General features: G+C 36.5%; 3 protein-coding genes across 6 annotated transcripts in view; 1 reads left to right on the forward strand and 2 right to left on the reverse strand.

The window, feature by feature from the left end:
* LOC126366220 (proton channel OtopLc-like) overlaps positions 1-22,333 on the forward strand; it is a 136,704-nt gene that overhangs the window by 29,005 nt on the left and 85,366 nt on the right. The gene's annotated exons all lie outside the window — the stretch shown is intronic.
* Positions 21-4,611, reverse strand: LOC126366246 (membrane-bound alkaline phosphatase-like). Of its 2 annotated transcripts, none has more exons than XM_050009302.1 (5): positions 4,208-4,611; positions 3,941-4,133; positions 3,663-3,835; positions 661-1,066; positions 21-578 (listed from the first exon to the last, which is right to left on the reverse strand). In XM_050009302.1, exons 1-5 carry the CDS (start codon positions 4,568-4,570, stop codon positions 310-312), a joined length of 1,404 nt encoding a protein of 467 aa, XP_049865259.1. In that variant the 5' UTR covers positions 4,571-4,611; the 3' UTR covers positions 21-309. The 2 variants fall into 2 exon arrangements, with proteins under 2 accessions (XP_049865259.1, XP_049865258.1); XM_050009301.1 differs by having other exon boundaries at positions 661-1,306.
* On the reverse strand, positions 6,973-11,804 carry LOC126366251 (membrane-bound alkaline phosphatase-like). The gene is made up of 5 exons (XM_050009308.1): positions 11,446-11,804; positions 10,406-10,598; positions 9,983-10,155; positions 7,910-8,555; positions 6,973-7,409 (listed from the first exon to the last, which is right to left on the reverse strand). The coding sequence occupies exons 1-5, from the start codon at positions 11,794-11,796 to the stop codon at positions 7,141-7,143; spliced, it is 1,632 nt and encodes a 543-aa protein (XP_049865265.1). The 5' UTR covers positions 11,797-11,804; the 3' UTR covers positions 6,973-7,140.

Genomic DNA, 22,333 nt, shown 5'->3' on the forward strand with positions numbered 1-22,333 from the left:
GAAAAAGAACGCTGTTTGCATAATTTTTGCGATATTACAATTTATTTTTGTTCATATTATAATAATGTGAATGTAATTATGGAGAAACAATTGAATTGCAGTGCTTTAAGTGTGACTGTGATTTACTGACCTTCTTGAATGATGACTCCCTTTATCACATTCAATACTTTTTATTTCTTCTTATATCACAATTTCGACATTTTCATGTTAACAAAAGCATAAAATCATAACCAATCTTAATAAAAAAATAAAGCGAGTACTTACTCTAAATTTTGTAACATTTTCGTTCTTTGTTATGTATTTAGAACTCTACCACTGGGCAGTATGGTATAAAGCAGCTAAGACTATAGCGTAGAGTAGAGAAAGCGGGTGCAGCAGCGACGCGCTGCTGCAAGCGTCGGCGTGGAGTCCGGGCCCGATGCAGGCCGCGTACGCCATCCTGAAGGGGATGTGGCTCTGCTCGTACACGCCAGTAAACAGGTGGTGGTGAGGCCCCCACGCCATGACCGCTACGTCGTCGCCGCCGTGAGTCTCCCATTCCAGGAAAACATCCGCATGGGACCGCCATTCCAAATCCACTGTAATTGCCGTACATTAAGCAAAAACCAATTCAAATATCTAACAACATTATTATACTCACGAGTTCATCTCAATACTTACTGAAATCTTCTTTCGTTACATCGACACGATTTCCATCGACATGTGGGCGAGCTCCCGGCCCATTGGTGTAGGAGAGTGTCATGTAGGGAACGTTATCGCCTCCCAGATCGTCAGATGGGCCAAGGATATCACCGCCGCGCTTTGTGTACCCGTTGATAGCCATCACGTGCGCATGGTCAGCAGTCACCACTATCAGAGTATCATCTCCGACCATTTCCACCGCCTTCTCTATTGCTAAGTCGAACTCTAACGTTTCATCTAAGGCCATTTGCGCCCAATTGTCGTGGTGAGCGTGATCAGTACGACCACCTTCCACAAATAAAAAGTATCCTTTTTCGTTACGACTTAATGAATTAATAGCGACCTCTGTTAGCTCAGCAAGAGTTGGATCTGTTGCCTTATCAGCCTGTAAATTATACGGCAAATGACTAGATTTAAATAATCCCAGTAGGTACTCTGGTGGTGAGTTTCTCAAACTCATTAGTTGTGAGCGGTTCCAAACGTATTCGTTGGAAACGCCACGTGATGTTTTATAATTTTTCCACTCTTCTATAAGATTACGACCATCTTCTCTATGTCCTGTTCTACCTTCTTCATCGGTAAAAGTATTTGGTATAAATTCACGTCGGCCACCTCCTAGTATCACCTGATGAGAAAAATATTTAGAACTAGCTTTTGCCCGCGACTTCGTCCGCGTGGCGTGTTATATAAGAGAGAGATCTTTGTGTGTGTGTGGGAGTGCATATCCAAGCATCTAACTTATGCAGTTTAGATTTTTTCATACAATTTTTTTCCCAATAACTCCCATTTTTCAAAATACAGCCAAAAATAAACTTTATATTTACTAAGGTATGCATGCATGCTAGATTGAATCAATTGATTGAATTGATTTTTTTTAATTGATTGTTCATTGAGTTTTAATTTTAATTCACACTTCCTCTCTTCCCTTCAACGTTGCTGTGCCCTACAGGGTCCATGTTTTAGTTCCTATGCCTATGTAACACCCCATTGTACTACATGGAATGCAATAAATAATTTAATTTAATTGAATTGAAAACATCTATCTTACGCGGTTTCGATTTTTTCATACAAATGTTTTTTTCCCGCTAACTCCCGTTTCCGTGGGAATTTAGCAATATCCTGTTGCAACTAAGGTTTAAGTTAACTAAGGTACCTGCATGCCAAATTTCAAGCGTCTAACTTAAGCGGTTTAGATTTTTCATACAAAAGGATTTTCCCGCTAATTTCCGTTCCCGTGGGAATTCCGGGAATTCCTTTCTTAGTGCACCTCTACGGTACCTAAGCTATGTCCCTTCCAAATTTCAAATGCCTACATTTAGCCGTTCAGGCTATGCGTTGATATGTCAGTCACTGAGTCAGTCAGTTTCTCCTTTTATTTAGATTTGATTTTTTCATACAAATGTTTTTTCCCGCTAACTACCGTTCCCGTGGGAATTTTGTAATATCCTGTTGCAACTAAGCTTTAAGTTTACTAAAGTACCTGCATGCCAAATTTCAAACGTCTAACTTGAGTGGTTTAGATTTTTCATACAAAAGGATTTTCCCGCTAATTCCCGTTCCCGTGGGAATTTCGGGAATTCCTTTCTTAGTACACCTCTACGGTGTCTAAGGTACCTGCGTGCCAAATTTTAAACATCTTACTTGAATGGTTTAGATTTTTCATACAAAAGGATTTTCCCGTTAATTCCCGTTCCCGTGGGAATTTCGGGAATTCCTTTCTTAGTGCACCTCCACGGTACCTACGGTACTTGCATGACAAATTTCAAACGTCTAACTTGAGTGGTTTAGATTTTTCATACAAAAGGATTTTCCCGCTAATTCCCGTTCTCGTGAGAATTTCGGAAATTCCTTTCTTAGTGCACCTCCACGGTACCTAAGGTATCTGCATGCTAAATTTCAAACGTCTAACTTGAGTGGTTTAGATTTTTCATACAAAAGGTATTTCCCGCTAATTCCCGTTCCCGTGAGAATTTTGGGAATTCCTTTCTTAGTGCACCTCTACGGTACCTATGGTACCTGCATGCCAAATTTCAAACGTCTAACTTGAGTGGTTTAGATGTTTCATACAAAAGGATTTTCCCGCTAATTCCCGTTCCCGTGGGAATTTCGGGAATTCCTTTCTTAGTACACCTCTACGGTATCTAAGGTACCTGCATGACAAATTTCAAACATCTAACTTGAATGGTTTAGATTTTTCATACAAAAGGATTTTTCCGCTAATTCCCGTTTCCGTGGGAATTTCGGGAATTCCTTTCTTAGTGCACCTCTACGTTATCTAAGGTACCTGAATGCCAAATTTCAAACGTCTAACTTGAGTGGTTTAGATTTTTCATACAAAAGGATTTTCTCGCTAATTCCCGTTCCCGTAGGAATTTCGGGAATTCCTTTCTTAGTGCACCTCTACGGTATCTAAGGTACCTGCATGCCAAATTTCAAACGTCTAACTTGAGTGGTTTAGATTTTTCATACAAAAGGATTTCCCTTCACTACTCTGCTCCTATTGATTGTAGCGTGATGAAAAGTATACTATTACCTGCCCAGGAGTGTGAAAAATAATTGTACCAAGTTTCATTAAAATCCGTCCAGTAGTTTTTGTTTCTATAAGGAACATACAGACAGACAGACAGACAGACAGACAGACAGACAAAAATTTTACTGATTGCATTTTTGGCATCAGTATCGATCACTTATCACCCCCTGATAGTTATTTTGAAAAAATATTTAATGTACAGAATTGACATCTCTACAGATTTATTATAAGTATAGATTGTTATTAAAATAGTAGACTTAATATACTTATCGTTCAAAATTAGACGCAAGTAAAATGAATAATAAAATACCGTAGCTTATAGTAATGATAACTTGTAGCTTTTCTCATGCAGTTACATAATATTACATTTTAACACGGTTGTACAGTATTGGTTGATTTAGTTAAGTATCCAAATCAACCAGTCTCTCTATTAGCACGGTATTTTTTATACCTTGAACTTGTTGCCTGGTGACGTAGTTATGAGTTGCATGGCGATATCTGGGCACACGTCAGTTGTAAATCCCGCTTGAGTTACATTAGCATCACTTTCCCAATCTCTGTGTGCTGACCTGGCGTAAGTTCCCGATGGCGAAGCGTGAGTAACTCTTGTAGTGGTCACAATACCTGTACAAGCAAGTTTTATTACGATTCATTTAACAAAATATTCTTGATCGATTGTTTCTTTACAAGTAGGTTTCCTAGTTTTGTTAGCATCAGTTTCATCCGCACCTGCATCACGGCCATCATCGAGGGCCCAAGCAGCGATGGAGTCCAAATGTGTAGATTTGTCTGCTGAAGCCAAACAGTCACCTCGTTGAACTCTTCCATCAACACCAACGGTTTCGTAGTTATTTTTTATGCCAGCTAGGTATGCAGTGGCGGTGCATGCAGAATCGGGGATTTGTTTGTCCAAACAGTAAGTCTGAAATTAGGAAAATTTGAATATTTTCGATAAATTTATATATGTTAAAAAAACGTTAAGTTTAAATTCCATACCTTGGAAAGACCGACTGAAGGGAACGTCTCAAAAAACAGTTCAGTTTCTTCTCCGGTGCGGTTTTGTCGCTGTCCCTTTAGGGTCCGAGCAGCCATCAGCGTTGGTATGGACATACCATCACCTAGGAACATGATCACATTGCGAGCAAGTTTGTCGTTCCGTATGTCCTTGAGGCGTGTTTCAATACCCGCTTTGGCGCTGTTTTTCCAAAACTCCGGAGTACGCTCAGCAGTGTTAAATGCATCAGGGTTTCGTTGAAGTTGCTGTGAGTTTTGTGCATTTTTCTCGGGATGGTAACGGTCACCTCTGGTGGTAGCTACCATCACCAGCACCAGCAACAAAAAAAGGCGCACCGTCCCCATGACTGTCAGCGTAAAAGTGGTCACACTATGCGAAAACTTTTTCCTGTTATGTCTATATCCTATATCTAATCAATGGAACTTATCATGGATGTGAAGTCCAGTTTATCTTTGATTAATGAATTTTGGAAAATTAATGAAGGTGTTTCAAGGCTTGTATCCATTAAAATATTTTAACCAACTGCGGCGAAGTAAAGAGTAGGGTTATGTGGTTGACCGCTATGTTTGTATGTATACAAGGTTTTAGTGACATCGTAACGAAAACTTTGAGGGATGATTCAGATCATGATTTTGAGTTGATATCAAATAGAATTTTCCGTCGCAATTCTATTGAACTGAACTGAACGGAAAATTAATTAAAATATTTGTGTTATAATAATAACACAGCAAATTCAACTTGATATCAATACAGAATCATGGTCTGAAGTAAGTGACATCGTAACGAATACTGAGGGGGATGATTCAGCTCATTATTCTGAGTTAATATCAAGTGGAATTTTCTATTGTAAAAGAATAGAATTGAAAACAATTTAAAAAATAAATAAATTTGCGACGGAAAATTCCACTTGATTAACTCAGGGTCTGAATCATCCCTTCAGTATTCGTTATGATGTCACGCTAAATTCAATGTAGCGCCCTCTAGAGAACATAAAGTAAGGACGAAAATAATTTTGATTTCGAATGGTAATGGGTATCAAAAGGATATCTTAATTTGCACATTTAAATACTTACGTACATATTACTAGCCTTTACTTGCGGGTTTTCTTGGATTTACTCGATCATTATGTTGAACTGATAACATGACTGCTCAGACATATTCCGGATAGGTTTTATCTTCAAATCTTGCATAAAACACGTATCGAAAGCTTATCTTAATAATTTAAAAACTAAAACCCGACTGCGGAAAAATGACGCTCTAAAAGAATAGGTATATTTCTCAGAAATTCTTCCGCATAGTGATAGATAGAAGATAGCCGTGGTTGTATGTCAATCTGTCTTAAGAGTTTGTTTATCACGGCATGCGACCATGGCTATCTCCTTAACATCAGTACCTACTTGAGTATTCGGAAGAATTTCTGAGAAATATACATAAATTTTCTTGTTTCATATCTTTTAAAGTGTCATTTTGCTGTAGGCGGATTTTAGTTTTTAAACTTGTACATAAGATAAACAAAAAAAATACCTTATAAATGACGATTCTTTTGCGTTCGTTTCCATTCAGGTTTGTTCTGTCTGTAACTAAGCCTGCATCTATTCTTTCGACTATTACCTATGTCTCCTCCACAAGTTGGTGTGACCACGGGTAAAACTGGGCCTCTTTTTGCTACCTGCTTTTTGTCTAGGTAGGTATTGGTTTTGTTGCAATTGGAGCTGTTAGACTGAATTGACCATCGATTTTGTAATAGCTTAGACACGCTCACATTTCCGTGTAGGTAAACTAAGAAATCTGTGTGTAAGAAGAAAATAGAAGTACGTTAATTAGAAGATTTATCCTTATCAAAATTCTATTTTTGTAATTAATTTATATTTTCCATCATGTCCCTAGGCACTTTCACGTTAATTACCCTTATGCATGTGTAATTATGTAGATAACTCAGTCATTATTTGCTAATTGCTATTATCATTGTTAATAAGTATATCATCTTCCTACCTCCATAGCTAACCCCGTCTATTTACTCTCTCTCTCTTTCTCTCTCTCTCTCTTTATAATCTATAATCTTTCACTTTTTTTCACTTCGCTCTATAAGCGTGTGTAAAATTTACGTGAATAATATCTGGGGGAAGTAATTCATCTAAAAAAGCAATATTGCAATTTGACTTTTGTGTGTATTGCGCACTTACTTTTACATGCGCAAATGTGAAATGGCAATATTGCTTTTTTTTGATGAATTGCTTAGATGTGGCCTTTTTAATCCACTAAATCATTGAAATTTTGGCATACTTACCCACATAAAATTGTCATTCGTTCTCTTTTTCTGAAATGGTTTTGTTGATACACATTCTTTGAATACGATGGTTTATACCTGAAATATGAATATTATGAATATTATGTTAGTGTCATCGTAACAAATACCGAACGGGATGATTCTGAGTTGATATCAAGTGGAATTTCCTGTCGGAAAATTCATGAAAATTTTATTGTTTTTTTTAATTATTTTCTGTTCCATACTTTTGCGACGGAATCATGGTCTGAATCATCCCTCAAAGTTTTCGTTACGATATCACTGACACCCTGTATAAATTGTTTTTTTTTGTTTTGATATGACTATGCTGATTTGTAGGCCGGAGCAGGGGTCACTATAGATCTAAGATTAAATCGCTCCCGCGGGGTCATCACCCGGTGGAGCAATAAGGAGTGGATGAAGAGGGTAGACAAATCAATATCAGTGTTAATACAACCAACGTCGGATCAATTACTTATTTTACTAGTTGCACAGCAACTATAATCATATTTATTAAATTTCAAAATTTGATAAACTTTACATATTTACCTAATCAATTTTCACAACCATTGTTATCGCGGATTACAATTTTTGAAACCGCTATTATCTAAACGTACCTACTCCAAAAGTCTAATGTTGGACAGTGTGGTACATTACAGCTAAGACTAGAGAGTAGAGTAGAGAGAGCGGATGAAGCAGCGCCGCGCTGCTGCAAGCGTCGGCGTGGATTCCGGGCCCGATGCAAGCCGCGTACGCCATCCTTAGGGGGATGTGGCTCTGCTCGTACACGCCAGTGAACAGGTGATGGTGAGGCCCCCACGCCGTGACCACCACGTCGTCGCCGCCGTGCGTCTCCGAACTCCGGTATACTTCCGCATGAGACCGCCATTCGACGTCCGCTGCAATGACACAATTTATATTATTCAGCAAGGTAGTTATGTACAGTCATGAGCAATATAATGTACCCACTTTAGAACCCTGTGACTATCATTTTTACATGATATTCGTACTCGTGACCGTAAATGCACTGATTCTTTTAATATATAAGATAAACGTTTATTCATGTATCTATATATAAAACAACTTGGGGATTAAAAACGCCACATAGAAGTAATTCATCTAAAATAGCAATATTGCTTTCTTATATGAATTGCAACTATGCGATCGTTTTAAACCCCCTTATCGTTAAAAATATGGTTTAAAATCAATGTTACCAAAAAGGTTAATTTTTCTGACCAAAGTAACATAATAATATTATACATGCATTAATGGTTTCTGGAAAGAGGATTATTCGTCCGTAATTATTGTATCCTCTTTGCAGTCGTCACATTAACGTAGACTATAATGTTTACTTTAATTTAATTTTAATTAAGTTCTTCAGGTTTATCTCAATACTTACTGATATTTTCTTTAGTAACATCGACACGAGCTCCGTCTACTTGTGCGCGAGCTCCAGGTCCATTGGTGTAGGAGAGTGTCATGTAGGGAATACCATCTCCGCCCAAGTCGTCTGATGGTCCAAGGATGTCACGTCCTCGCTGTGTGTATCCGTTGACAGCCATAACGTGCGCGTGATCAGCAGTCACCACTATCAATGTATCATCTCCAACCAATTCCGTTGCCTTCTTTACTGCCAGGTCGAACTCTATCGTTTCATCCAACGCCAGTTGAGCCCAAGTCGCATGATGGCCGTGATCAATACGACCTCCTTCCACAAACAAAAAGTATCCCTTTTCGTTACGACTCAATGAGTTGATAGCCACTTCTGTGAGCTCAGCCAGAGTTGGTTCTGTCACTTTATCAGCTTGAAGGTTGTATTGTAAATGATCAGCTTCGAATAATCCTAGCAGGTATTCTGGTGGCGAGTTTCTCAGGCTCATCAGTTGCGAACGATTCCATACGTATTGGTTGGTGGCGCCATTTCTATTTTTTTCATTTTGCCACTCTTCAATGAGATTACGCCCGTCTTGTCTGAATCCTAGATCTCCTTCTTCATCTGTAGTGGTATTTGGTAAAAACTGACTTCGGCCACCTCCCAATATGACCTAGTAAAAAAGGATTTGAGATGAGTGACAGCAATCTTCTTAAAGAATTCTACATAAATCGGTACTAACATATCATTCAAATTCAAAAATATTCAGTCATTTTTAACATAACGAACGTTTCATCCGCCTAAAACTACTGCAGCTTTTCACAACTTGCATGACCGGGGAAATGAAGCTGCAAGAAAACCCTCGGCACAGGGCCCTAGACGTTCTTTAAAAAAAACATAAAATATTGTTTACAATTTAGTAATTTGGCTGCCTAATATTAGTTCTCAGACAGTTAATCCCATGCATTAATGTCTTCTAAATAATCACTAACCTTAAAATAACCTTTGTAATATCATTAATATTATTACATAGTGTTAAAGGGAAGTATGAAGGCAAAGCCGGGTCGAGTCGCTAGTTTATGGGTAGTGACTAGTGTGTTAATACTACGCGCTAATACTTATTTTATCTAAACGCGGATATGCGATATGCGTGCTTTAAATAGATTTTTAAATGCATCCTGTCTGAGTCAGATTTCTTCTTTCTATTCTCAGCGAAATTAGTAAGTAGATAAGTGATTTTTTTATTGATTTTAGTAATAGCACAAGTGATAATTAAGATAATATTTGAATTATGGCGTTGACAGCGACTATCTGAACGGCATTTCCTCTACGGCGAGATCTTTACGGCAGGTCTCTCTACGGCGAGTTTCTTTACGGTGAGTCTCTTTACGGCGATTCTCTTTACGGCGATTCTCTTTACGACGATTCTCTTTACGGCGATTATCTTTACGGCGATTATCTTTACGGCGATTATCTTTACGGCGATTCTCTTTACGGCGAGTCCCTTTACGGCGAGTCTCTCTACGGCGAGTCTCTTTACGGCGAGTCTCTTTACGGCGAGTGGCTTTAAGTCGCATGTCTACGGCGTGTACGCTTTATTTTATGTATGTCTGTACAATATTATATGTAGCGTGATTATTGATACAATTGTGTTTTGAACTGCACAAGCAAATGACAGAAGCGACGTCAAGCTCGCCGTAAAGGGACTCGTCGTGGCGGGAATCGCCGTTCGGGGAGTCGATGTCAACGCCATAATTCTAATACTTGCAAGTATGATTAAGCTTTAAGACAGTTGGCTCGACCATTATAGATGGTGATACTCACTACCTACCACGTTGGCCTAACAGAAAGCTAAGGTAAGGTGCTTTGTTCATCATGCGATGGATGTACCTCTGACTAGGCATATGATCGTTAGCTTATGTTAGGCTTTACCTTTGATGGGTTTGCTCTTGGCCCCAAACATGCCCGAAAGCAATGACAAGGCCTAAGATAGAGCGAGCTCGCCCAGAAGGTGCCTGTTCACTCTGGCCTTGAAAGGATACTGGTTATATGCATTTGGAAATGCAGAAGACGGCAGAGAATTCCACTCCTTAGGCTTACTTTCAACTGGTTCCCCGGGGACGAGGTTATGAGCTGCATGGCGATATCAGGGCAGATATCAGTGCTGAACCCTGCAGCGTTTACGTCAGCATCGCTTTCCCAGCCCCGGTTGGCAGACTTGGCGTAAACACCCGCTGGAGACGCGTGAGTCACACGGGTTGTAGTTACAATGCCTGTTCGTAAAAAAAAAAAAAACAATTAGGAACTGTTTTACGTGGGTAACCAGTATCTATTATTAAACAGAACGTCCAGTTCATTACAATTAGTGACCCTAGCATTATTATAATGTTTCCTATGCACTGGTTGCCTGGAAGAAATTGCTGCTTAGCAATAAGGCCGCCAGATTGCACTGTATCTATCATCATCTGTGTTAATTTGTTTTGTATGTTGTGTGCAATAAAGTATATTTGTATTGTATTATACCTGCGTCACGCCCGTCAGCGAGAGCCCAAGCGGCGATGGAGTCTAAATGCGTGGATTGGTTCGTAGAAGCCAGGCAGTCAAAGCGTGGGACATATCCATTAACGCCGAGAGTGCCGCGGTTATTCTTTATACCGGTGAGGTACGCAGTGGCGGTGCACGCTGAATCTGGGACTTGCCTATCCAGGCAGTAGGTCTGTAACACAAATAAAGATAATTAGTACCTACTTTGGGTTGTGAAATGGAATACCAGCCTCATCAACCCTGGTGTCAGGGTTTTGCTTGAGTCGCCAAAGGCCCCTGACATGGCTCATGTAACGATTACTCACTTTAGTAAATAGTAACCGGGACCAACGGCTTAACGTGCCTTCCGAAGTACGGATCATTTTACTTTTGGACAATCAGGTGATCAGCCTGTAATGTCCTAACCAAACTAGGGATCTCAAAAAGTGTTTTTTGTGGTATGTCCCCGGGGCCTCCGGATCGTGAGTCCAACTCTCAACCACTGGACCACAGAGGCCTTTACTTACCTTAGTATTTACCTAAATTAAACACAATGAAATAACACTTGGGTTCAAAATGCCGCAAATGGGTTCAAGAAAAGGATGTACGGCGTACAGTCATGAGCAATATAATGTACCCACTTTATGACTCTGTCGCACTAACATATTTGACATTTGTGTGTATGTATGAGACTTACAGTTCAATTTGTCAAAAAAGTTAATGTGACATGGTACCAAAGTGTATACATATTAATGCTCGTGACCGTACCGTTGTTTAGCTCAACTTGGCGGGCGCTGTGTATTCAGACGATTCCCTCACTCAGGGTTTACCGACCCACTAGGGTCGATTAATTCTTTCAAAAAAAAAACATCCTCACACGACACCCTGGGCAGAGGTTCAACTGGGCACCCTCAGGCCTATTGTCTTAATCTTTGTACCGGGCCTAGCAGTTAATGCCATTTGCGACAAATCTACAATAAGTCACATCAAAAAATAAAAATTCAAATAAATCGACCATGAACTAATGCACAGTACAGTACCTTCGAAAGTCCGGCTGTAGGGAAAGTTTCAAAGTGGAGTTCAGTTTCTTCCCCGGTGCGGTTTTCTCGCTGTCCCTTCAGGGTTCGAGCGGCCATTTGTGTTGGTATGGACATTCCATCGCCTAGAAACATGATTACATTGCGAGCAACTTTGTTGTTTTGTATGTTACGAAGGCGTTTCTCGAGGTCCGCTTCGAAATTGTCGATCCAGAATTGAGGAGAGCGCTCGTTAGTGTTGAACGCTTCTGAGACGCGCTGTGTTGCGCTCCGCTGAAGTTCCTCAGGATGGTACTGGTCACCACCAGCAGCGACCGCCACCAGCACCACAAGCAAAGCTTGCTTTATCCACATTTCTACTGTTAAAATGAACGATTGATTCACGGCACGGCCTCTTATTCTTTACCATATTATCTTATCAATGAAATCTTTGTCGTGTAAATTATTCTTTACAATCATACAATAATTTATTAAGCCGTTGTGAATACACGTGTTAGTGTTACTTTTAAGGCCGCGTTTATGCCAACTATATACAACAAGAATATACATTTTGAAAATAAATGTTAACTAACATACCTGGCGGGAGAGAAGTGGGTGTACTATTACTGTACATTTCTGCCTACCCTTTCAGGGATACAGGCGTGTTGCTGTTATATTATGCTATGTATGTTATTTTCACCAACATAGTTGGCTCGAGCATTATGGACGACGAAACGGCGATAGATGGTAACCTATTACGATACGGTTGGTCTAATAGAAAACTCGGTAGTTCACCAAGCAATTATTACTGCGTATGGCAGACAAAAATAAAATATCCCCTAACCAAGTCTGCCGCATCCGTCACACAATGCAGCTCGGCTATGCCACCTGGGAACCGGTGTAGAGGGCATTCGTTCACTATGTCCAAGCAATGACTTAATTTTATAAAACTTATTTGGGAATATTACTTACCAACTATCTTGTGAGCTTGTGTAATCGTTTTATTAAGGCCGTTTTACTATATTCTGTCAAATATCATTTTGTGAGACTTTCCTTAGCTAGAACATTACATCTGATTGATCAAAAAAATAAGATAATTACGTACTTCGGATGGTCGAAGTTGTCGGAAGGCGAAAGTTAAGCCGTTGATCCCAGGTTACTAGTCCAATCGCCTCCGTCAACCAGGACTTCAGCAGCGTGGTTGAGTATGTTTAATACCCCCTCCGGTACACGCAAACATAACATAAACAGCATTATATATGTTTATGTTATGTTTGCATCCAAATAGCCATATGATGGACAATATCGTCGTAATGTTCGTCGGATTCTGCCATCGTTTCCTGGCTGGGCAGTCACTCAGTCTGTCAGGCGACGCGACGCGCGCTAATTTTACGCCACTCGACTGCTAGGGCTCCCAAACTATTGCTACATATGCGGATTGTAGGGTTCTACATATAGGGTTGCCTGCTTCAATCGAATTATAATTTGGTTGTTGTTGTTGTCTGGTTTTCCTCGAAGGGCAAGGCAAGGGGAACTATGCCCATACAGCCATGTCTTATGTATTTTTTTTCCTTGAAGATGAATAATGAAATGATGAAAGGTGATGACGAATAATGAAACCTAAGCCCCCACCCTCGGAGCACGGTTGGGCCGAGCTCTAAACTACTAAATCCGAATTTGTTGTAGGAAAATATAAATGAGAATGAATGAATGAAATAAATTGGCTGATTGATTGACTTTTTCTTGAATATGCATAAGAAAATTTGTTTTCAGAGATCCGCCATTTCAGAAGGTTCATGTTGCGGATAGATGACAGTTGCTTCTGTTGAAAACCAGACATGTCAAGAGTCGTGTCACTCAGTATCTATACCTATTGACTTACCTATAAAATAATTTGTTATTGACTGAAATTGACAACATACTACCCAAGTAGCAATCAAGAATTGTGATTAAGTCATATATGTCTAAAGTTTAGCTAAAGTGAGATTTATCCAAATCAAATAGGACTTATTAGGACTTCATAAATTCATTTCCTTCTTTAATACTATATAGTTTTCAACAAATCCTACTTTAGATAATTTAGAATACACAAAACCAAGTTAAGTATTCACAAAACTATTTAGTCTTATCTCAGCCTACTGTTAAGTCTACAAGTATTCTTTTACTTTACTCAGATTTTTTGAAGGCTCACTTAACACTAAATTGATTTAGTGAAGTATCAGTTTAGTCTTGTAAAGTAAAAATTGATTGCCTAGATATACTTAAGGCAATTTTTATTATTTGTTGCTCCTATACAAAACTGTTTTATTCGTTTTTGACTACAATAAGAAAAACATAAGAAAAGTCTATTCAATGGACGATAAAAGCGAAATAGAAGCAAGCAGAAAGATGGATGACGTCCAAATAATATAAAAGGATCTGGTGGTTTTCGAAGGCAGAATATTAAATACAGAAAATTAACCTGTGATAATGCACATCCCACTGTTTTTGTTAGCGATGCGATATCTTCTTCAATGCCATAATTTTTTTTATATCGATTGGTATAACACAATTTTTTTGGCAAAAAAATCGTAAGTACCTGTTTTTCAAATCCGATCCAGCGTGTGGCGGCCCAGGTAGCTACGTCTCGCACAAATCTTCTCAAAAATGACTAAGCTAGTCTAACCTAGTCTAAGCGCACGGCAATACTACACCATGAAAAATCGAGTTTTATATTATAAACCTGCTAAGTTCAAATATAAAATTAGGTACCTATTAGTATAATAACAAATAAATCCAATCAAAAACATAAATGTGAAATGAGAGCCAAGTTCAATATTATGATAAATGCATTGGTTGTTGACTTCAACGACAAAAGAAGTGAGATCTAAATGGGTGCCAAGTTCAATGGTCAGTCCTGAAATTTATTTATAAGTAACAGTATAACATATCATATCTTCTTATAACATAAGATATTATATTGTAGCCTAAGGTCTGTCTTATTGTAGGTAAGTACATATCCTCGTAACGCGTGGGTCCTTTTAAAAGGACAAATTCAAAACTAAAAGTCGACTTTATAGATATAAAACATTTGAATACCTATTAAACTCGTTTAAGATTCACGTTAAGTTAAAAAAAAAAATATGCCAGTAAAATGGATGAGAGTTGTGTTGTATCGTGGGCAAAAAGCTGACAACCTATCACCGCTAAACACATGTTCCAACTTGCTTACCTACCCTTAAAGTACTTGTCGAATGTGGCATCAAGTGGTTTTATGATCACTTAGTGCTCTGCCTACCCCGATAGGGCATATAGGCGTGATTGTATGTTATGTTAAGTTAATCTACATACCTACCACAAAAAGACCGGCTGTCATGAGTTTTGATTACTTACCGATTCTTACATCTATAGTTAGATACAGGCACTAATTAGGTATTTATTTTAAGTGTTCATGATAGAATCTAATTATTAAAAAGTTGCCAGTTTTTTTATTTTTTCCTTTATATTCATCTAATTACCTATCTGCATACCAAATTTTAACTCTAGGTCATCTGGAACTGGGTTAGAGTTTTGATCTATAGGTCAGTCAGTCAGTCAGTCAATGATAAAAATGAGGATTTAAGGATAAGCTTATGAAATTTAGAACACTTATATGTATCTCACAAGTCTCAATATATGAGCCAAATTTGATACGTTTATGTGAAATAGTTTTTGATTTATGAGGGGGTCAAAAGTGCCTCCAAATGGTTTGTGTAATAATATTAGACACGGTGCGGCTCGCCAGTTCTATTTCTTGAACTTGGCTTGACACGCTACCGCGTGTCTAGATACTTTTCTTTCTTCTTTCATTCTTTCTTTTAATAATTTTAAAATGTACCTATTTTTAACTAAGCTTTATTCACAATCATAAACAAAACATATCTGTTTTAAGTTTTGTGTATGGTTAAATGCATTTAAAGGGGGCATTAGATTCGATTCCTTTATTTTTTTAGCTTGATAAAGACATCGGGAATTTGGCCGCCTTTTTTAACAATAATGTTTTTGGTGGGATTAGAAACTACCGCGCACACACACGACGTTAATCAAATTGCAAGGGTTCTTCGTATATACAATATTCAACGGATACTCGTTAATTTTTACAATAATCACATTGTTTCCGTTGGCAATTAGAAGCGCGGTGATCGTACCTACTTTGCGTCAGCGAACCATGTAGGTACCTATCTATGAGAATGTATGCGCGGAGACTCATTAGCAAATTGAGTTTATGTTTGTTAGTTCCAATTGTGATAAATATTAAATAATTAAGTAAATCACATTCCTATCCAAGTAAGAACTCAGCATAACAATATTTTTTTATCTTCCACGAGTCGAAAAACTTACCTCTCAAACAAACATACTTTCCATAGGTTTTAAGCTTGTTCGATTTTAATTGTTACTTGTTACCTACATAGATGATTCTGGCACAGAATAAACAAAGATGATTTTACGACATTACTTTACTAAATCAAAATAGAGGATCACTTTAGATATAAGAGTTTTAAGTAGGAATTCACTAAATACTTTTTGTCTTAAGTTGGTATACTCCTAGACAATTGAAGTAAAATTTATCTTAACTAGTACTTGATGAAGTGCAACTTGACTTTACTTTTCTAAACTGATTCTTACGAAATCAATTGTTTCTAAAGTCTTACTTCATTTAGAAAAATATTACTTAACGCCATTTTGCACTTACAGGAAGAAAACATGTAATATTTTTTTCAATCAATCAATCAATCAATCAATCAATCAAATCATTTATTGCACAAATATGGTATTTAAGGTGGTAACAATAAATAATATTTAAGAACAACATATTTGGCCATAACATAGGCATGCAAATTTGTTAGTGTACTAACAAGTCAAAGAATAATATTAAAATAGTCAAAATACAATGAAAACAAACAATAAAAAAATAAATAAAAAAAATACTCTAATAGTTAGGTACATGACAAAAATGATGGTTATATTAAGTACATTCATGTCAAAAGTTATCAAAATTCAATAAAATCTTTAATTTTGTAAATGTTTTTTGCCAAAATCCATTTATACAATTCCTTCTGAAAATCATTCGTCGACAGTTTCTGAATGTCAAAAGGTAATTTGTTGAATAATCGCACGCACATACACGTACTACCAAGATTATATTTTCGTGTCCGCGGCGTTTCTTCGAAAACTAGTCTGAAGGGGTTTCTAACACTCCGAGAGTTTGAATGTACTTCAAAGGCTTTTGTAAAAAGATCAGGATGTTGTTTTACAAACACACATGAGTCATAAATATATAAGGCCGGTAGTGGCAGCAAACCAAGTTTCAGGAAGAGCGGCTTGCAACTCTCAAGTGGTGGTGTACCAGTAAGAGCTCTGATACATTTTTTTTGTGATATGAATGCACGTTGTAAATTTGTCCCACTGCCCCACATAACAAGTCCATACCTCATGACTGAGCCAACATATGCATGATACGCAGAAAGGGCAGTATTATTGTCTGTTAGGTTCTTAAGGCGTCTAAGAGCATAAGCAAATTTATTTAATTTATCACTAACATATTCAATTTGAGTTTTCCAATTTAATTCTTTGTTAATTTTTAATCCTAAAAATTTAGCTTCATATACGTCATCAATAACTATATTATCATATTTTACATTTAATTTTCTTATTTTTATTGTATTATTGAAATTAATATAATTAGTTTTTTTTAAATTGATATGCAATTTGTTAGCGTCTAGCCATTGTATCACAGATTTTAATGTTGTATTAATGTCAAGTTCATGTTTATCTATTTCATCGTTGGTAATGTTATTCTTAGATGTTACAATTACGGATATGTCATCTGCAAACATCACACATTTATGTGTCAATATTTCAGGCAAGTCATTTATAAATAATAAAAACAGAAAGGGACCTAGAACACTGCCCTGCGGAACTCCACAACGGTTGAAATCATACTCAGAGGCTGATATTACTACTTCTTTCTTTTCATCTATGTTAGATATAACCACCTTCTGAGTTCTATTTCGCAAATAAGAGTGTAACCAGTTAAGAGGTACCCCACGCACTCCAATGGCTTCCAATTTTCTTGTGAGGATGTCATGCGAGACAAAGTCGAAAGCTTTGCTTAGGTCTAAAAATAGCACTGTAGTTAATTGTTTCTTGTTCAAACTTTTAAGGACGTTTTCCAGTAATGAGTGTATGGCAAGTGTGGTTGATTTCTTTTTTTGGAAGCCGAATTGCTCGGGTCTAATTATTTCAAACTTATCACAAAATTCTCTTAACCGTTTCAACATACATTTTTCAAAGATCTTTGAAAAAACTGATATTAGCGCTATAGGACGATAGTTATTAAGGTCACTTTTATCGCCTTGCTTGTGAAGTGGTTTAATAATAGACTTCTTCAAAATATCTGGAAATGTGCCAGTTTCAAAAGATAAATTTATCAATAAAGTCAATATCGATATCATATTATGTACGGAAATTTTAATAACCCTTGTACAAATATCATCAAAACCCTCAGAGTTAGTGTTGTTTAATGACATTACCTCTTTTAAAACCTCCCCATCGGTCAAAGGTTTTAAGAACATAGAATGCGAGTTATAACCTAATTTTATTTCGTTTGTGTAAGTATTTGTCTGACTGTTCATAGCCTTTACAAAGTGCTCATTAAATATAGAAGCAATTTTTGCCGGATCAGTAACAAGTGTGTGGTTATAATTAATAGATCTAATGTCAGTGTTATACTTTTTACCCCCTATTTCACGATTTATAATAGTCCAAGTAGCTTTATTAATGTTTTTACTTTTATTTATGTATGATCTATTATAATTTTTTTTCAGATTGTAAATACATTTTTTTAGTATTTTAGAAAAAATTACATATCTTTGTTTGTTGCGGTGAGTTTTATGTTTGTAATATTTGTATCTAAGAAACCTTTTTTGTTTACAGCTCAGTTTTAATCCCTTGCTTATCCATTTTTGTTTTTTATTATTAATTATTCTAATTTTAATTTTTGGAAAGCATAGGTTATAGAACAGACTTATTAATTCATGATATTTAGTAAATGCTCTATTAAAGTCTGTTTCTACCAAAACTTCATTAAAAGAAATATTTTTAATACATTCGTTAAATTTTAGAATATTCTCATTACTATAGTCTCTTTTAAAGATGTAATAAATTTTGGGTTTACTTCCTTTAGATTTAACGGAAAATTTTATTAGTTGAGCGGTATCGTGATCGGACAGATGTAGGGATAGCACAAGAGATTCGGCATTTTTAATATTACTCAGTATATGATCTAGGCATGACGCTTGGCGTGTAGGTTGGTTTATGTGCATAACTAAATTATAATTGAGGGCAAGATCTTTATATCGGTTTACAAGTGTACCTGAATTCAGTGTATTTATATTGGTATCGCCTGTTACTATAACTTTTGTAGAATGGTTATATTTCAAATTAATTTTGTTTAAGACACACTCTAGCTTATCAAGAAATAAATTAGGATTGCTATCAGGGGTTCTATAAACACATATGATGACTAGTCTGTTAACTGGACATTCAACCGCACAACATTCAAATGTTTTAGGTATGGTATAGCTCTTAACCAGGGGTAAGTCCCTAAATGGTAAATCATTCTTCACTAATATGCAAGTGCCACCTCTCTTAATGTCACACCTAGAATATGCTGATGCTAAAGTGTAGTTATGAATATTTAAGTATTTTTCTAATCCGGATAAAATGAAAGTCTCAGTAAGACATATAACATCGGGTTGATTTTTATTCTTGATAAGTTCTTGTATTGTAATTTCAAGTAATTCTTTTTTCGAAAATATGCTGGCAATGTTTTGGTGTAGGACAATAAAATACTCCTTGGGATTTTCAATGGATTTAATGTCATTAATCCCGAAAGGAATAACTATTAGGTGTACTAGATGCCTGTAAGGATTGATCACAATTATTCGCTTTTGGTTTGCTGCATTCTGACGACCACACATTCCTGCTTTTGTAGTATGTCCTATCATAGTCAATATGATTCAGAGTATGGAGGAGTTTGTTACAGATACCCTTCAAACCAGATTTTCTATTGTAATTATAATTAAAAGTTACATATCTGCAGTTCATAAATTGATTACAAAGGTGTTCCACGTTAGAATTGAAATTAAAGGTATCAACATTAACATTAACGTTATTAGCAACCTGCAAGATAATTACAATGTGTTCTGTTAGCAACTTTAAACATTTTCTAAGCTGATGTAAAGCTTTTTTCACATTTAAATCATGTTCTCCTACACTTAAAATAATTATATCATTAGGTAGCATCTGGTTAGGCTGTATGTCTTGCAGTATGTCTTTGGTAAATGCATATGGTTTTACACTCACTAGCACTTCATAGTTTTCCTGCTTATGTCTTGAGTTCGATCTTAACAACTCTGAGGCCAAACCTCTGCATTGCTCTCCACCAAAGACCCAAATTTTTGGTTTCCGCATACAATCACTACTTATCTTATTTATTCTTGAATAGTCTGATTTGCTCTCAACTCTTTCAGGCTCATCTATTTCAATAGACTTATTTTTACTCGACACGTTATTTTGTACTAATGTCTCTATCCGTCTATTCAGTGTTGCAATTTCATCTTTGGATAAATTTAGCTGTTGTTGTAATTTAAGAACTTCTTTTTCTAGCTCAAATATTTCTGTATAATTCTCTGATTTCATTATTTTCGGTGGTGTGGCGAAAACACTCAAATGTAAACTCTGAGCAGGTTGCCTCTTCTTGGTGGTATTTGCTTGTCTTATCGGAGTAGTACAAATATTCTTTAAGACACGAACTTCTTTGTTCAGTCCAGTTATCTCCCTTTTCAGTTCATTATTTTCAAGTATCGTCTTCTCTAACTCATTCTGCGTACTAGCCAAATTTGACATCAATTCGCTTATTTCATCCTTCATTTCTTCAATAAGTCCAAAGTTATCCGTTAGGCATTCGACGCTTCTTGACAACAGCTGTTCGGTAGACATATATAGTTCTTTTAGTGTTTCATCTTCGGTCAAAATCGTAGAATCATATGCGCTAAGACTTGAGTCAACAATGCTCAGATCATCAATTGTCACCTGTTGGGCTGTTTCAACGTGGTTGGATGTGGATGGGACACTTATTTTGTCACTCTTTGGCTTTTCTTGACGTGGTGTCGTTTTTCCAATTTTGGTCCTCAACTGTGGTAACTTTTTTCTACGTACAGTTACGAAAGATTTCTCAGAGTTCTTACTATTTTTACTTTGTAAGCATAAATTGCACTTCCAATTTTTTCTCCTCTCGGGTTCCATTAAACAATATAATTTCTCTGATATACCCGCGCAATCAAACTCATAAGAATTTTTACATATGGAGCATTTTATGGCATCCCTTTGGTTGATTTTAGATTTACATCTGTAGCATATTATCTTTGCCATTTTCTTGAATATTGAATTCAATAATATTGCAAATAAAAAAAAAATACAAAAATCAAATAGCACGTTTTTAGCTTGTAAACAATAAAATAAAAAGTCAAAAAGGCAATGTTATATGCGAGATTCGATCCATGGGTCGGTCATTTGTTAGTCTGCCTTCCACGCCTCCAGACCACTAGCACCTACGGTAAGAGGTTGAAATCGGCGATTACAAGCCGCGCTAGCGAACAAATGCAACTTATTGGAAGGTAGGTAAACGTTTCAAGGTTCAAAGATCACAATCACAAACAATAAGAACGTTGAGTTGAAAAATTCAATAATAGTCCTGTATTCACTTGATAAATATATTTTATATATCAATTTCCTGGTTCTAGTTATATCATAGAATGATCTTTATGCACTTCTATTGTATTGATGTTTTATTTTACACTGTTTTCCACTTTATTTATATTTTTTGCAGTTATGTCACTATATTTGCTTATTACTTTACGCCAACAATACTACGCGCAAATCACAACACTTTTCATAAGATTTTATTAAAATTCGGTCATTACATTTAAGATATAAATTTTAAAATAAAGTTATTTACGGACGTGTTGTACACTAGACCGCCATCTAGCGGTCTATCCATTTTTGACAATATTATCGTCAAAAACTGAAGTAAATTAATATATATTTCTGTTGTAGTAACAATTACTGCGTTTAGCTGTCACATATTAATAGAAAATGAATTTCTCTATACTATATGTCACCATTTTTTTTATTTGCTGAATTATCAATCCAAATTTTATTATTATTTTTCTGGTATATTAAAGGCCCTTCTGTTTTTTAACACTTTCTATCGATTTTACACGAGAAACAATCATGCGTTTATAATTTCCTGTATGTGAAACGGCAGAATAACCTTTTGTTAAAACAACTTAACAAATATTTTCGACGCCATTTTCTTACAGACTTCATTTCTTGTGTTAATGTAAATGTTCGCCATTATATTCTAAAATAAAGACGCGTGAAGTAAAAATCGTTTTAGTATGACCTGAAGTTTTACTTCGTTAAGTTACAATTGACTCAGTGCAATTCAATCCTATAGTCTTAACTAAGTATTGTAGATATCTTCAAGTATACATTCTTGGTATTAAGTGATACTACAAGAATTCTAAGTTTAGAATACGCAAGAACATTGTCTAAAGTAGGGTTTAAGTCTGACTTAGCGTTGTCTTAAGTCTGTCTTGTATAAGAGTTAAAGTATGTGCCCACTTTTACTAAACTGTATCTTCAAGATATCTTGAGGGATATCTTTGAGACATATAAGACTTATCCAAGACAAGGGTTTGATTTAGTCTACTTGCCTTCAAGATATCTACAATTCTCTTTTAAGACAATCGGTTGCTACTTGGGTACAATACATAAACTCCAGCCTATAAGCCTATTTCCCACCGAAACGTAACTGTCTTGCTTCCTC

This window comes from Pectinophora gossypiella, chromosome 4 (assembly GCF_024362695.1).
Source record: "Pectinophora gossypiella chromosome 4, ilPecGoss1.1, whole genome shotgun sequence".
NCBI lineage: Eukaryota > Metazoa > Arthropoda > Insecta > Lepidoptera > Gelechiidae > Pectinophora > Pectinophora gossypiella.